The 18,319-nt window shown below is 34.6% G+C and overlaps 1 protein-coding gene across 1 annotated transcript in view; it reads right to left on the bottom strand.

Moving 5' to 3' along the window:
• Nucleotides 1-17,720, bottom strand: part of PDGFC (platelet derived growth factor C) — a 63,338-nt gene extending 45,618 nt beyond the window's left edge. Inside the window, exons 1-4 of the mRNA XM_081813104.1 lie at nucleotides 17,703-17,720; nucleotides 14,342-14,402; nucleotides 9,000-9,054; nucleotides 7,550-7,730 (exon numbers count right to left, since the gene is read on the bottom strand). Of these exons, the coding sequence (XP_081669230.1) occupies nucleotides 7,550-7,730; nucleotides 9,000-9,054; nucleotides 14,342-14,402; nucleotides 17,703-17,720 (315 nt within the window). The remainder of the gene's footprint in view (nucleotides 1-7,549; nucleotides 7,731-8,999; nucleotides 9,055-14,341; nucleotides 14,403-17,702) is intronic.
• Nucleotides 17,721-18,319: the final 599 nt, after the last annotated feature.

Genomic DNA, 18,319 nt, shown 5'->3' with positions numbered 1-18,319 from the left:
AAAAACCGGGACAATAAATGCAAGTATTAACAAATTGAAATCTATCCATCTAATTCTATGAGAAAGGCCTACTTTTTTGCAATCCTGAAAAAAAACAGAACACGTGGGTATGTTAGCAAGAAAATATTCATGCAGAATTTCCAATCTGTTCCCAAAAAATATTCATGTTTGTTTGAAAATGAAAAGTAATTCCCCAACATCTTGTAGTAAAAGTCTCTGCATCTGCTCAGTTTATAGTTTAGAGCAACTTCTCACCCACAAATTCAACGTGAGAACATCTTATATCAGAATCTCCAAGCATGTTTGATGAAAATGCAGATAACTGGGCACCATTCCAGATAAAGAGAATCATAATCTCTGACATCTGATGATACGGTTTTTAATAAACTCTTTGGGGATTTTTAATAATATATTTGATATCAAACCTATACTAAGTCACTTCCAGGGTTTTTGTTTGATTGTTTTTTCATTTAATCTAACAGTTATAATATCCCTCTGCTCTCACCAATTGCCCCTCTTTCTTCAAATCTTTCCAGAACACTTATATTACACTTATTCATGTAGTGTATTTATATAGGTGTATAGGGGTGTGTGTGTGTGTGTGTGTGTGCGCACACATTTTTTTCCCCTCAAAACAAGGTAAGTTCTCAGACACCCAGGGCAATGCCATATACATTTTTTAATTTTCTCACAACAAAATATTTCCTCAAATATTCTTCAATGCCTGTTGAAAGACCTAACAGGAAAATGGATGGGGATACTGAAGACCAAGTATTTATTTTATCATTTTCAATTGCAACAAACTTCTAGAGAATAATTCCATCAGGTTTAGGGCCATATTAACTCTAAGCTTTTAAATCTTTGTGGCTTTAGATATAAAATATAAGTCAATCAAACTTCAAGCTTTCCTAAATTCTTATTTATAACCCCTTATATTTCAACTTAAAGTGGTTTGTCTGCCATTTACCATTCCTGCAGTCGCACCAACTGCCTTTTTCTTTCTCACTACAAATCATACCATCTGTGAAATTCTTTCTTAGATAGCTAGGAGTTAACTGGAACAAAAAGAGTCAGTAGAAATGGAAGAGAAGCCATGATCTTCACATGAAAGAGATCACTGTGTCCATGAGGTAGAACTTGGTAGAAAAATACATTAAACAGCTCTTAGCCAAGTAAAAGCTTAGTCTCTGTAGCAATTGTGTAATTTCTTTGATGTAATAAAATACTGTCATCTCTAGACTCCCTGCATAAATATACAATTACATTGTATATTTTAATAAAAACCTAATCATTCAAAAAGTGTTTCAGACTACAGTACAGACATGAAGTACTTGAAATAACTTCTTTCATTCTCTAAATACTACAAAAAAATCAAAGAACAATTTTTTTCTCTTAATTCTCTCTTAAGGTAAATAAAAATGTATTTTAAAGGTTTACAACCTAAATTTTTCATTCACTAAAATCGGTTTAATACAGTAATATAGGAATACAGTGCAATTTGTTATGAAGATTTGCAATTTTTAAAATCTTGACATTCTAACACTGAATTTGTTTCCTATGGGGTCAGGGTTACTATATTGCTCTAAGGATTTTTATTCCAGGTATGCTGTTTTTTTTTTTTTTCCATAAGAAAATGAATTCGATACCTTGTTTGAGAGTTACTTGGAATTTTTCTTAACCTGAACATAAAAGCAAATTTGGCCTTCAGTTAAGACTTTTCTTTACATGATATTAACAGTGAAATAACCTACTGGCACATGCCAGAAGGGACGAGAAAAATATTCCCCTCCTCCTTTCTCCCTCCAACCTCAATATTCACTGAGCTGCTTTGTTCTCTGTATCCCGCATAATTAATAACTACTTTGGCAATCAGTCATGCATTCCTTAATGGCACCTCAGGCATCAAGTGTCCTTCTAAGCCTTCCCCACAGAAACCATACACCCTTCTATAGTGCACACTAGCCAGGCACTGACTTAACTCTGGACAAGTAATTTACAAAATCACTATTAAGGAAAACCCATAGTTGGGATTATAAAGTGGTTACAATACTTGCATGCCATTCTCTAGCATTATTTAATCTCTCGGTATGATTTTACTAAGAAGAAATTTAAAAAAATGTGAGATCCAAACAACTGTTGCTAATCAGTGAAAAAAAGAAAACAGTAAGAAATAATAGGAAAAATTCAGAAGCAACATGAAAGATGAGTTGTTGTGAGGTAAAAGAGCCTTCAGTTCATACATCACCCCACACTCCTCTTTTCAGACAATAAAGGCAAGAAGATAAAAATATATGGAGTCAATTAGTACGGTAGCTATAATGTCTATTTCTCTTAATCTAAACCGATCCATTTATTAAACGAAAAATGAGAGTAAATGAATTGCTGAAAATATTATGTTATTACTTCTGATCAAAAGCTGAGATTAAAACTCCTGAAAAAATATAATATTCAACAACACCGTTTAAAAGAAATCAATGGTATTTTAATTATCCTTCAAAATTTTAACCAGATTGGAGAGAAAAAAAATCCTCAAACCTCATAACCTTTTAAAACATACATATTACAAACAATATATATTCAAGAGGAAATAGTTCTATATGTAAAGAGTAAAACCACTGAAAAATTCATATTTGGATTTGTATATTTTACTTAAAAATAAGTAATTTTTGAAGAAATTTTTTGAAGTAATTGATAAAAATATGCAATATTTTTATATTAAAGACTTATTTTTTTTACAAATAATCTTTTAATAAGGTCTTGTGATGATAGAAGAAAAGATGCTTTTCAGCCTTTGTAGGTTTTTTCACATTTTTAAATAATGGTGCTTATGCTACAGTACAGAGTAAAACATACATAATCTATTATAAATTACTCCAAAATTAAACAAGAAATTTTCTTTTCTTTGTAAGAGATCTGAAATGTGTGCTGGGCTCTCAATGTGTGTGGCCTCCAAACAGAAACAAGCTTGCACTGTTTTATTTCAGTTTTGCTTCATTTCTTCCCAAACAATCTCTCACTGCTAATCTACCAGGCCCTTTTTTTTAAGCATGAAGAAAAAAAAAAAAATCAAAGACATTATTAACTCCTTATGCACAATCATAAAAGCTGAGTATATATTGTTTGGCATCGATTTGCATGGATTTATTTTTCATTATTTATTAATGGGGCATAGTGGGGGAGTATATTATTTCCATAAATAATTCTTGAAAATAACATTGAAATGTTACATTTTAAATTTATATAGTAAATCCAGTATACTTTTTTTTAAAGCTATAAACAACAAGCTTTAATTTCAGGTAAACATCTCATGCTGAAGTTTTTTCTAAAGTAAAACTCAGCCTATAATATCAACTTCAAACAGTAAAATGGAAAGATAAATTTTATTTGTTTTACTCTAAGATATCTGAGAATCAAGAAAATGAAACTAAAATCTTAATATTACAAGGAACAGTATAACTACATATAAAAGAATTTGTAATAAATAAATAAATAAATAAATCTTATAATGTGACATATATTTACTCATATGAGTAATGGTTATGTGTCACATCATTAGAAAGAATTTAAGAGGACTCTTATGCATCTAACATACTCCTAGGATTTGAGAAGTGTGGAATATATGCTAATGGAAGCAATCATTTTTGCTTTCTTAGTTGAATAAATTATATTTGCACACATTTCAAAAATAAAATAAAATAAAATCTTTAAATATTAAATCACATCACTTTATTCAAAGTAATAAGTAATCCTTGTTTTACCTATGTGCACTCTCATTCATTAGTAGAGGGAAAAGAGTGGATAAATCATCTGATAAAGGTGAACTTGGTTTTTAATGGCAACATGTATGGCAACACCATTTCCGAAAATTATAACTAATGTATTAAAACTACTACTGCTAAGATATATACTGTCTAAGGTTGGTATAGAATCAATCAACCTTAAAGGTTGGCTAGAATCAAACATATCCATTCATGCTCCCAAAGAAGGCTGCAGAGCGATCTCCCTTACTTGTAAACTATAAAGAATATTAAAATAAACTTTCTCCACAACTGTTCTGGAAAAAAATTGATTAACCTCCAAGTTTCTGTTGGTGTGTGAACAGACGCAAACTATTAAGTTAATTATAAAAGCGCAGGTAAGTATGATTAAACACATTAATGGTTACGATGTCCTAAGGACGTACCAATGTCTTTACTCCTGATGTTCCACTCCCCACCAAAATGAGAGGAAGAGAGAGAGGGAGAGACAGGAACCAGTTTTACTATATCATGACCAGGAGACTAGCTGGTGTCATTATTGTGATTTGTCAGTGCTCTAGTGTATGAGTCAGCAATATTATACAACAGTAACAAGGGTACCAAATAGTGAATGAGAAGTCAGTGTAGCTCTACATGGGTTTAGACAACTCTGAGGGGAACTGGCTACATTTCCATGAGGTACTAGTGAGCAGCTGCCATGTGTCTGGCATTGTGCTAGGCACTCAGTAGAAACCTCAATTCAGGAAGTTAATAATCCATTAAGGACCTGTGGTTCGCATCACTGTTATCATGACAAAATTAAGAAACCACTGTGGCCAGTGGTCCCTAAGGTTCTATTTTGCCATGGTGGGTTTGCAGTCAATAAGACCAATGCTTCTGGGAAGCTGGCCGTGCTAATTATGAAGTTCATCCTTGGCAAAAAAAAAAAAAAGCATCAGAGATGATCCAGGGGTTGGAGGCGCACGTGCCCTTGAGCAAATGCCACAAGAACTTTTAAGTCTCTTCTTGAAAAGGCAAACTTTCTTCCCTTAGGCTTTCATTCATTGATACACAGATAAGACTGATGGATTGTTGCCCTGCTAGTAATAATTGTGGGGAGGAGAGGCATGGAGGGAGGGATGTCATTTAGCAATAAACAATGATAATTCAAAACATTCTGGAAGGCTTAACAGCAAAATCACTTGTCAAATTTTCACTAACCAAATCTCAGCTTTCCGCAGGAATGAGAGAATAGGAGTGTGGCTGTGTGGGAGAAGAGATGGAAACATGGACCCAAGCCAAAGGATAGGTGAAGAAAAGGCAGATAAATTGCCAAAATAAATTTAACAGAACTGAAGCTTGTGAGATTATAAAAATCATGTATCAATAATCTCCCCGGAGAACAATCTGGCAAAATTAAGATCACCAAATAACACTTCTTAGGCAATGTAGGACCATGTCATCACATTTTTTTTTTTCTTGCCGTCCAATGGTTGCTGTTTTCCTAAGCAGGAGGCAAATTAATATAAGATCTCCTACGTCGCATCTCTACGTATTTCCATTTTCTGCAGCCCAGCACAGGTCAACTTGGGTGCCATGCAAACTGTGGCTCCGTAGATGCTGGGAGAAGGTCAATTCACAGCCCACCAAAGCCCACATTTGCAATTTATCAAAGGATTTCAGCAACTATTGAAAAATACACTGAATTTAATTTTAATGATGTAACTGGTGATACACCTTTCTTCTAAAGTCTTTCAGATGCAGTTTCTGATCTTAATCACAGTAAATCTCTAGAAGCAGGTCAAACCCAGGTGGCAGAGCCCTTCTGAGTCAAGAGGATGGGAGGTACTTACTGCAGACCCTTATGATGTTTTATCTCATTTCAACGCTCAGGAACCTGCTATACTCTCACCGATAAAAATACAGGTGTCAGTGAATCTTCTGTTAGTTAAGCTGGAGTGAGTGAGTGGTATGATCAACTCAGCATTCAAGTTATTTATTAAGAACCTATAATGTACCCAGAACTGAGTACAACACTATAAATTTCCTGTGTTTTTATCTTTACATATTTTATTTAATCCATACGACCCCTGGGTTATACAACTAACTAACCCATGCAGTCACAAAATTAGGAAAAGACAACCCTCGGTCTCGGCATATATACATATATTTTACCTTTCATGTCTTATTCTGTAGCATGATAGTAGATTGCTAGTTATACATATTTAAATCAATATATAACATGAAAAGAACAGTTTATTTAAAATATAAATATCTTCTCAGTTCCAAGTTTATTTTTCTCACAGATTTGGGATAAATACACTTTATTTATGTATTATTTTAAACTTTTGTATCTATTTGTTGCATGACACCAAAAATACTGAAAACCCTCTTACTATATTTCTCACATTGCTTGTAGTAATTCTGAAGTACTCATACAAATATGAAGGTGTCACCTATTACGCATTTTAAGTATGATCAATAATATCACCATTTAAAATTACATAGAAAATGGTATCTTCAATGATTTTGACAGAAGACTTAGCAAACCAGCAGGCACACTGGGAACATAACATAGTGTGGGTTACACATATCAACACCTGTGCTCTTTCTGGGTATAAGAACAATGCACACAGCAAGCTAGCAATTCATGAAGCCAATTAGGAAATATGGAATCAATATTAAACTTTGTATATTATATTCATATTGTAATGTTAAGGTGAAATTTCCTTTTTTGGTTGCTCAGTGTGCCTGCTGGCATAAAATAAAGGGTACAAGCAATCAGGATATAACTAAAATTATAGTAACAATTATAACTAGGAGAAGTAGATTTCTTAAATTCCAGTGAGAATTTCAAAACTTCTTTTTTGAAACAAAAGAGCCAGAAATGTTATTTAAGCAGGATAAGTATTAGGATAAGTCAGAAAATGGAGATAACTACTTTTTAAAATATATTTTACTAAAACATTGATTTTAAAAAGAATAGTAAGTTTACCTTTCTCAATAAAAAGAAAAATGTTATGTGCGGATTCATAAACAACACATTTAAAAAATAAATTTTTGGTGGGTACAACAAAGGAATGATGCCACCTTAATTGGGGGGGGGAACAGTAAAACATCAAATTAAGAACATGGACTTCTAGGGCAATTACAGACATGAATCTAGCTAAAATGGCGTTAATGTCAAATAGTGTTGGCTTTCTAGTTCTGCAATGTATTTATTCCAAATATATAAATGAATTTGAATATTAGAACCATTACAATCCCATGTCAAGCTTCAAAATTTACATCTTTAAAGTGAGAGTAACAGTTAGCAAAATGCAAAAGGGTATCATATCAGAAAGGTCTCCAGAAAGGCTAGAAAACTAAAATAGTATTTTATTATTTAATATAATTCAAACTTGAAATTCAGGAAGACATTATACAGTCCAAATTTTGATGGTGATCTAAATGGTAAGAGTAATAAATACACCATTTTTCCTATTTTTTTCCAAGAAAAAAATGCTATCTACATATGTAACTTCACATAAACACTGAAATATCAGACAGTGAGTTACAGGAGAATGGGTATGACGCAATCTCCTAAATGTTGTAAAAAACAAGTTATCTCATTGCACTGAGAAGGTGTTTAACATGGCTAATGATCTACAGTGATGAAATTTAAGTTATTTGTGATACCACATTGATGTTTATGGATAAAAAAAAATCAAGCTAGGGAAAGGTTTTTGTTTTTTGTTTTTCCCGATCCTTTTTTAAATAAGTAAACAAATAACTAACCCAATTAAATAAGGGGATCTCTAAGTGGTACTTACTGGCGCGACAATGTTGTAGTGGATGCAGAACCCCGGTTCAGAAGGAAAATATTCATCAGATACAAATCTTATCCTGATTTGATTTCCCTTAGAAATCTGCTTTCCTGGCACAGTACCAGAACCACACCAGCGCCCTAATATAGTTCCATCACTGGGTTCCTCAACTTCTACAAAGTCATACCTGCAAGACACAAAGACAAAAAAAGACATAAAGTCATATGATCTGCTATTTTAGCAATTCAAATTCCATGATCATGGATACAGTGAATCTATCTAGGGACCATCGCCAGGAGTCCATTCCAAATTTAACTGGGTAAATATAGTAAAATATTCCAAAGAAGAGATACAACTGAAAATGCATTCTCCATTAAAGGGAAATAAGTCTTCTATTCTAAGCCTTCCATAAAACTGTTAATGAACTTCAAATTCACTGAACAGCCATTTGAACACTTAAGTATTTTGTATGCAGCAACCATATCTGACATTCAATTTGTGAATTATTCAATTTAATTTCCATTTGGACATGACAGTTTTACTCTAATCTTAATCACTATTATCATTGCCCATTACTGTCTGACAGTAACGCTTTCGCCCTAGTCAGACTCCCTGGCTCTCTTTCTTCATCTGATGCAAGCTTTTCTAGAGCCACATCATTACATGCACATCCTTCAAATCCCACTTTGTACTAGTCTGCCTCTGTGAGACCTTTCTGGGTGTTCTTAGCTCACCATCTTTCTCTTTTTGATAAACACATATTTTCAATATTCACTCTATATGCAAGTGATCCATTTTCTTTTCTTTTCTTTTGAGAGAGAGAGAGAGAGTGAGCATGAGAGAGGGAGAGAGAGTGCATGCCAGCTGGAGGAGAGGCAGAGGGAGAGGGAGAAGCAGACTCCCCACTGAGCAGGGAGCGGGATGTGGGACTTGATCCAAGGACCATGAGATCATGACCTGAGCCGAAGGCAGACGCTTAACCAACTGAGCCACTCAGGAGCCCCAACAAGTGATCCATTTTCTTAGCCTCTTAAATCCTTGAAGAAAGGAATTGATTTTTATATACTTTGGTTTTGGGAAGCTTAGATCAGTGGTACTCATCAAGAGCAGTACTGTCTCTTAAGAAAATGTTTCAGAAATGACCTGTAGGGACATTTTCGGCTCTGTTGAGGCCAGGGGTGAGGAGGGCACTATGACATGTAGTGGGCAAGGTCCAGTGATGTTCAACAATGGAAAGTCCTGGAAGTTAGTATTTGTCCCATGTTCTCCGAGCCTTTCAAACAGTTCACTGGACATTCATATGGGCGACATTTCTGATATAGCACATCGAGTCTGGAAACTAACAATTATCTCACTATAAACATAAATATGTTTTGCGGTTTTAGTTAAAACCGAATTTTCCAGAAATTCAGCTATTAAATAAGTTGAAGAAAGTTTCCATGTTTTGGAACTTTACCAAGAATTACCATTTTGGAAAAACATATCACAAACAGGAACACTGCTTATACTATCTGCATCACGATTAAAACAATTAAAAGTATACATATTCATCTGTATCTATAACGGTCAGATTCACAATGAGTCTACTTAAAAGATGCAAGCATCTGACCACTTTTATTTTCCTAATGTAACTGTGCATGTGTCCTTATGTATTTAAATCCATTACTTTCATAGAACTTACTTTGCTATTTCTGGTTTCTGTAGCACACATGCCATTGTATTTATATTTTAAACAACTGTGCACATAAATAGATGATCACTTCCATAAACTCACTTCAGAATACTAAAGAGGATACTGCAAAATTTTTCTTAAAAGGTATGTCTGACGTGGTTAGAAATCACTGGTAGATTTTTTCAAAAATCTAAATTCAGTAGATGCTAGACAACTAAAAATAATACATTTTGTGCAGTATTGAATTTACAGAAAAAAATTGGTGAAAATTATATACAAAGTATGTAACAGGCCAATTCTACCTACTCATCTTCATCCTGAAGAAGTATCCAGAACTCTCTTATGACATGTAACTTAACCTGTTTCAGCCTCATTTTCTTGGCCTTACGTTGACGACAACACTACTTAGCTCACGGGGATGTTTCAAGACAGGATACCTGTGTAGTACCTAAAACATGGCACATGGCTGCCATTCAATAAAGCTGTCCTTCATCTCCATCCTGCATCCCTTGCTCCACCTCCACATGAACTTTTAATATAACCTTTGGAGTTTGAAAACAATAAATAAGAAAACTCAAATACAAAGAAGACAATATCTGCTATACCATGTGACGAGTCTGGGGTCATCAATGACCAATGTGTAAGTCCTCCAGTATCGCCATTTTAGGAGTTCGGTGTATGTGTGTGGTGGGACCGAAAAGGGGTGCGCTCAGGGGTCAAAGGAGTTGGGCAGAACAGACCCAAGTAGTTATTTCAGATATACTTGATACAAAAGTGGGTAACTACCATTTTATATGAAAGGGTAATTTTTACATCAAGATTGTTTGCATGTGAAACAAAGCTTTTATTCAGAGTGTCTGTCTGTTCCTAAACCTATATAATGTAGGTTACCACCACCCTGAGTTTGAAGAGAGCCAGATTTCAGACCTGCTCAATCATCCTGCAAACATTTAAGAAGCGCTGACTTGGTGCAATGTGTTTTGCTAGGTTCTTAGGATACAAAGATGAAACGATAGCTTCTTTGGGCTCAGGGCCCATAAAGCACTTTGGTGAGTGCTCTAATGAGAGTATGTAGGAAATACTGTGGAATACTGGCAGAGTAGGAGTAATTTTATACAGTGAGATTAGGGTCAGATTACAAAGGAACATTTGGGCTGTCAGTGAGTACTGATTGACCAGGGGTAAAAAGAGGGGAAATGAAAACGCATTGTGGTGAGAAGTACAATACATAAGATGCAACAGCAGAAAGAGGGGGCCAGGCATGGTGCGCTGTGAATAGAGGGTGGGAAACAAAGAAGTAGATGAAGATCAAGCTGGAAAAACAGATGTAGGTAGAAAGGCCTTGGTACTTCAGAGTCAGATGTTTTTTTGTAGGCCAATGTTGCAAACAGGTCGGTGCAGTTTTAATAGGCTCCATGTTTCTTTTCAAAATTTAAGTCAACATTCTAAAAAGTGGAATTTCACAGAAAAGTCTGGATTTCTGGCTTTTTTTTTAAAATTAGATTTGAAGATCTGGTAATACTAAATATCATTAGCCCTGGTATGACTCCTCAGATCTCCGGAATTGATGTCAGCTCCAGGAGGGGTGGTATCTTCAATCTCCTGCCTTATCCCTGACACCTACATGCCAGGAATACAGTAAGCGCCGTATCAGTATTTGGTGACTGAAGGAATGAACACTGGACCTTCATTCCTTCATAACAACTGAGGCAGGGACCAAGTGGAAAGAGCTTGAGATGGGACATGTTCTAAGTTTTTAAAGATCCTCATCGACTTTCTATGCTGTTGCTGTTGTTTCTGTTTTAATACTCAGATCATCATCTGTTTACAGTACCTGCCCACAGAGGTCCCCTGAGTTTGCCACCCTTAGAGCAGATGAGGGACAGCCATGGAGGTGTCAGTGAGGGAGTAACGCTGGTAGGAAACAGAATCATCGATATCTGAGGGATGCCGGGAAACAAGAACCTTACAAGTGTAGGAAGAAAGAAAAGAGCCGGGAACAAAAACATCCTGAAAAGGAGCAGTTGGGGGAATGTGAGGAAAGCCACTGTGAGTGATGCGACAGAACAGAGCAAAGAGGGAAGGAAACCTCACCAGAAGGAGAAGTGGGCGACAGCGCCCACAGTGCCAAATACCAGAGAAAGCTCAAAGACAATGAAACCCAAAAGGCATCGCTCCGGTTTGGCAATTATGAAGTCATTTCAACAAACTGGTTGGACAGAACACAAAGCGTCAAAAATTTACCTCAGTCCATTTTCAAAATAACTATTCTCTTTCTAATAGAAGCATCTTAAGAGAAAAGATCATATGCAAGAGAACTACAAAAATTCACATTAAGTGTTTTTACTATTATAGACTTTTCTTTTTATTTGTTAACAAATAAACAGTGTTATGTATTTATCTGATTCGGAAGCTCTTTGGAAGTATTTAGAAGGAGTTTTTAACCACCCCAAAATATCTGGGTTATAAACGTTAAGAATTTTTTAAGGAACAAATAAGTCCTAACCTTGGCTTTATTTACATCCTGATACAAAAATCACTGTCCTGCAAATAAGAGTTAGAAGCACATTAGTACTTTTTTCATGAAGATTTTCTACTGAACTTGATGTCATTAAACAAAAATCCACTAATCTTTATAACAATTTCTGGATTTGCAGTTAGACAGCCGGCAATTAATTCTTACATCCTCATACAAGCCTGACGCACGCACACACACCACAGTGCTTTGCAAATCTACATAGTTTCGCATTCCATGAAGGTAAAATGAAATGGACATCTAAAAAAGTACTGTTTTTCACCATAGAAACAGCAGAATCTAACATATGCTACTAATTCTTTCACAGTAAACTTTTAAGATTTTTTTTCAGAAGTGGTGTCCTATAACAATATAATTCTAAATTTCACTCTATTATTCCACCATCAAATTTTAATGGTCATACTCAACAACTGTTTAGATGTCTATGGAACTGAAAAGTATCAATAACACCATTATGTACTGAGGCTTAGTTCTCCTTCTTCCTCAAACCAGTAAATCCCCTTGCTAAAGGATATGTTTATAAAAATAGCATTTTTTAAACTTAAATTATATTCAAGATCATGTAAAATAGACCCAGTGAAGGTCTACCTGTAAAGTATTCCCATGCCTCGTTATTGCTATCTAATCTTCAAAACAGAAAAACCAAAAACAAAAATCACTGACACTTAATTCCATGTTTCCTTTAAATTGTTTGAGAATATATAGAATGTGGTTGGAAAAAGACGAATGCATTAAATCCAGTTGCCTTCTCTAATAATCTGAAGTTTTTCTTTTTTCTGATAAAATGTTTGCAGAAGGAATTCGTTGTGGAAGTTGGTTGGTTTATACACCATAGCACTGCTCAGAACATCAAAGAGAGAGAGAAAACAATGACGAAAGATGTCTGCAGGCCTCAGTCAAATGAAAGGGAGATGATAAAACCAAGCAACATTTGACACATAAAAGTGAAATCACAAAACATAATCTTCCTTACACGCAGAAATCTAGGCATTTCCAGGTGACTGTTCTGGAGACATGGTAATCCTTATAATACACTCTCAGGTATTAATTTCCAACATGCACAACTGCTCACATCAGTATTTAAAGGATTTACTAAACCTATTTTATGAGCCAATCAAACATCACTTTCTCACGGCAACATGATACAGAGCACACAGTGCTAAGTGGTTTATAACGATCGCTCCCTTTCTCTAACATACCCCTGGGGACCCATGGAGGATTTATGTTCTTTTATGTTTAACAAACACGTCTGGTATTGTAGACAAAATTTTCATTCTCATGTGGGAATTTAAAAACTGCGAGGGCATGAGGACTGCTTTCTTACTCCCCAGAATTGTAAGGAGTACACCAAAGAAATAAATTCACTGGTAAACATGATTGTCAGACACCCAGCTTCCTTCAACAAAAATAAACCAACCCTGCAAAATAGGTTGTTTCTAGTTAAAACTAACGAAAACCCTGTCAATTAAATCTACCTCATGAATTATCCAACCTGACGGTGGTGTGAAATCCTGCCAACAAATAAATGTGGCTCTTATGAGACCTACCTCTGCAAGTGTCACCTGGAGCCTAAGTTTGTTGGGAAAGGTAATAAAATTAGTAAGATGCCAATTATTCTAGAGTGCTTATTGAATTATACTTCAGTTTAGCACAAAACCACTCATATACAGAAGTTTTAGATTCCTATTTTGGACACCAAAATGTTTATATATACTTTAACATATTGAAAATAATAATAATTTAATAGTAATAAAAATAATAATTACATTTACCAATTGCTTTTTATACCTTAACTCATTTAAGCCTTAAAAAAAAATCACAAAAAGTTGATATTGTTACTGTGCCCATTTTATAGATTATAAAATACAGAAAGGCTAAGTTCCTGGCCAAGGTCACATAGCAGCTAAATATAGAGCCAAGTCTTCCACATTGGCAGTTGAACTCTAGAATACAGGCTAACTCCAGAACCCTTAAGTTCGAAGCTGCCCTGTGTAAAATATTTTAAATATGCATACATAATTATGTTTGCCTTATTTTGAGGCCTAACTGCAGAGAATCTGTGTCTTTGTTCAAATCGGCTAAATGGTTTTATTCAACGGCTAGAGAAACATTAAGGGCCATTCAACTAAAACTGATCAGTCAACTTGGTAATTTGGGAATATCCATTTTACAGATATTTGTTTAAATTAATTTGGTAATACAGTAGTGCCCCTTATCTGCAAGGGATATGTTCCAAGATCACCAGTGGATGCCTGAAACCTCAAACAGTACCAGACCCCATATATACTGTTTTTCCCTACACATATGTACCTATGACAAAGTTTAATTATAAATTAGGCACAGTAAGAGATTCACAACTGTAAATAATAATAAAACAGAACAACTGTAATAATATACTGTGGTAAAAGCTATGTGGAATGCGGGCCTTCTGTCTCTCTCTCTCTCAAAATCCCTCACTGTACTGTACTCACCAGTCTTGTGATGACGTATGATGATAAAACGCCTACGTGATGAAATGAAGTGAGGGGAGTGACCCAGGCGTTGTGAAGTAGTGGTAGGACTTGTACTATTGACTACTTGTACTACTGACCTTCTGATGATACAGCAGAAGGAGGACCATCTGCTTCCAGACCTCCAATTACCACAGGTAACTGAAACAGCAGATAAGGGGGGTACTAGTGTATTTATTTTTAGCTGCTCTAAATTCTTTACTGATAGTTTTAAACCTACATAGAAAATGTGTAAGTCAAACCACCAACCATGCTTCAGAGGGCCGACAACACATTAATGGAGTAATTTTCATGAAAATATGATAGTTCTACTTATGAGAAGTGGTTATTCGTACATGGTGGAATTGTATATGGTAGGAAATTAAATGATTAAATTTATATTATTAATAAAAACACTCAATATAGAACTCATGAATTCAATCTATAAAGGTAGAAAAATTAAGCGAAACAAAGTGTAAGGTGAAAACTAATGAAGATAGAAACTATAAGAGATATATTCAAAACCAAAATTAGAATTTAGAATTAAAACCAAAAGCTGGTTCTCAAAAAGGAGAGACACTGACATGGGGAGTGAGGAGAAGGGGAAGGGGAGAGAGAGAGAAAGAGACAGAGAGAATACAATCAAGAATTTACATAATTAGGAGTGAGAAAGAAGATACATTCACAGATAAAAATGTATTTAAAATTTGTAAATATGTTTTATGTAACTTTATGCCAATGAAACCTGAAAAGCTAAATGAAATGAATGACTTACCAGGAAAATGTAAATTATCAAAATTGACTGAAGTAGAAAAAGTGAACTAATAGCTCTAGAAGAAACTGAAAAGATGATCAAACACTTGTCAATAAAAGATGAAAAGGCATGGGGTTTATAGGAGAGTTCTATTTGACTTTAAGAAAACATACAATTCCGGGGAGCCTAGGTGGCTCAGTTGGTTAAGCAATTGCCTTCGGCTCAGGTCATGATCCTGGAGTCCCTGGATCGAGTCCCGCATCGGGCTCCCTGCTCGGCAGGGAGTCTGCTTCTCCCTCTGACCCTCCCCGCTCTCATGTGCTCTCTCTCTCAAATAAATAAATAAAATCTTTAAAAAAAAAAAAAAGAAAGAAAACATACAATTCCAATGTTATATGAGCACTTGTTAAAAAATGAAAATGGCAGATATCTACCTAAATTAATAAAAAAATAAACTAGCCTAAATTTTGTGGATATAATTTACAATGCTATATTATATACTTCAAAGTTGCTAAGGGATTAGATCTTAAATGTTCTCAACACAAAAGAAATGGAATTATGTGTCATGAGGAAGATGTTAGCTAACTCTGTGGTGGTAATTACATTGCAATATATAGGTGTATCAAATCAATACATTGTATACCTTAAACTTACACAGTATTATATGCCAATTATATCTCAATAAAGCTGGAAAATCAAATAAAAATTAAAAATCTCTAATAAATGAAAAACTCTTATATCAAAGTTCTTTTAAATGGCAAAATCAAATATTAAAAATCTTGACCAATTTTACTTAAAAATCGAGGGAAATGCAAAAATACCAAGTAAAATTTCATCATATATCATCCAACAGTGGATTGAAAGATGGAATACTTCATGACAGAATGTGGACTTAGTTCATGAACATGAAGGTGAATGTAAAATTGACCTTTTAGAATATTAAAAGGAGAAAAACTGCAGGATCATATTAATAAATGCTGAAACAGCATGATAAAATCAACTACTTAGGTTAAAAAAATGAGTAAAATGTAAATAGCAAGAAACTTTCAAATCATGGTAAAAGTTATTTAACAGAAACTAACTGAAAGTTTTACATTAAATAAAATTAAAATCATTCTCATTAAAGCTAGAATAAAGACAGGGTTGGCCATTCTCACCACTATTTTCAAGATTTTTTTCTTTTTTTTTGAGGGGAGGGTGTAGCTATTTAGCTAAGAAAGAAAAGAAAAGAAATGTTGTAAAGAAAGAGAAGAGAAAAATGATCCTTAGTTGATACTAGACTCCCTTGAGAACAGACTACAGTAGGGTAAAGCACTGATACTGGAAAAGCTTGGAAATAATCAGGTACGGGATGGAGTGGCTTAGAGTATGGTAGGAGAGGGAGAGGTAAAGAATGGTTACGTGCTGTATATACTTTGAAGGTAAATTTGATATGATTTGGTGTAGGGTATGAGAAAAACAGGTGTCCAAGATGATTCCAAAGTTTCTGGCTTTTAAAAACCATTCAGAACAAGAAGAGACTTTAGTAAAGTGACTAAATATAGGATCAATATGCAAATATCAATAATTTTTCTTTATAACAGCAAATACCAGAAACTGCATAGGGGAAAATGTCTTTCACAGAATTATAACAACGCATAATAAATTTAATAATAACTTATAAACACCAATTGAGGAAATGTACATAATATATGAAATAACAAAAAGGCGGGACTTTAATGTTTAAGAAACAATACTTCTACAATATTTGTATAAAACAAAATCACCACAATAAAGCAAACTTTATGTGGTACATGCTATGTACCAGATATTTTATAAATATTAACTCATTCAATCTTCCAACACAACCCTATCCATAGCTACTATTATTATACCCATTATTATCAATGGGGAAACTCAGGTACAGAGAGGTAATACAACAGAGCAAAAGCCATTACAGCTAAGAGTAATGGAATTGGAACAGGACCTTTGCTCTAGACTTCAGAGCCTGTATTTTTAACCATTATACCCTACTGTCCCTACCCAGTTAAACGACACAACAGAAACTTACCATCAGCTCAGTGTCAGTATTCAGAATCCACTGTTAAGAACTCTGATTTAAACTCTACAGATCCTCTTCCTTAAAATGCGGAAACTATTCATTAACTCTCAAGACTGTTGTGAGAATCAAATGAGAGAATGTATATAAAGTGTTCACAAAAGTGCCTAACAAGTCAGCTGCTCAAAAAGTGGTCAGTGTGTGTGTGTGAGTGTGTGTGTGTGTGTGTGTGTTCAATAATTACTATCATTGCAGCCATATAGGCAAACAATGGAAGACTCTACCCTGTGGAAGAACAGAACCCACAGCTCCTCATACAGGGCTAAGTTGCATGGATCCCTACTGTGACTCATGTTACTCAAGTAACATTCCTGACTTAATCTGCCAAAACGATATAAGCATTAGATATTTGCTATCATTATTAACAGTTGCTTTTTTCATTGTAGTAGAGGAGACAGATTCATCAATAGATTGTGAAAATACTGAACACTTAACTTTTGTATTAGCATTTTATACTCTACCAAAAAAGCATAATAATAGTATCAGTGTTATGACTATTGGGGGGATTAAGTGACATAATATATCAAACCCTCACCTATTTGCTCAGATTTTTTTTCAAGACTGATCAGCCATTGAAATATATGGTTACTTACCCTCAGTCGATTATTACCTGCAGGTAGTTATGCATTTTTACAGAAACATCACCTCATATCCTTGTACTACTACTGAAATAACGCCAAGATTTAGGTCGCTAATCCATGTTAATTCAGAGACTGCTCCCAAGGCAAAGTATAATATTCATGTTCTTCTCTACCCTAAAGACTACTTCTAGTACTCTTTATTACTATCTTGTAATTAGTTTAAAAAAAAAGAAATCTCATTAACACGTAGGCCTGCCTAGTGTGATGCTCTAATGTGTGTGTGGCTGTTTACTAAACACACACTGAGTAAGTCACTACTAAATTAGTAATAATTCAATAACAGTTCATACGAATGATCAACAATATACCTTTATTCCATGTGTCAACAACTGAACCACTGTAGTATTGAAAGAAATGTGAGAAACTAAATTTAAGAAACGAAATTAATATTGTACTTAGACTAAAGCAAAATTTTTCTATGATGCGTTTCATCTTGTCATTTTCGCTTCTACTTTCAATAAATAGGGTAAGAATAAAGGGAGAGAGTGCTGGTTAGAGGTAGGTAGAAATAGGAAGAAAAAAAAAAAGTAGGACCTCCTCCAAAGCATCCCAGCTGAGCTTAAGATATTTAGGAATATTGAAATGA

Source organism: Leptonychotes weddellii, chromosome 2, assembly GCF_054177405.1.
Source record: "Leptonychotes weddellii isolate Sample4059 chromosome 2, ASM5417740v2, whole genome shotgun sequence".
Classification (NCBI taxonomy): domain Eukaryota; kingdom Metazoa; phylum Chordata; class Mammalia; order Carnivora; family Phocidae; genus Leptonychotes; species Leptonychotes weddellii.
The sequence above is the reverse complement of the archived record's forward strand: the minus strand, read 5'-3'. Positions and strand labels throughout refer to the sequence as shown.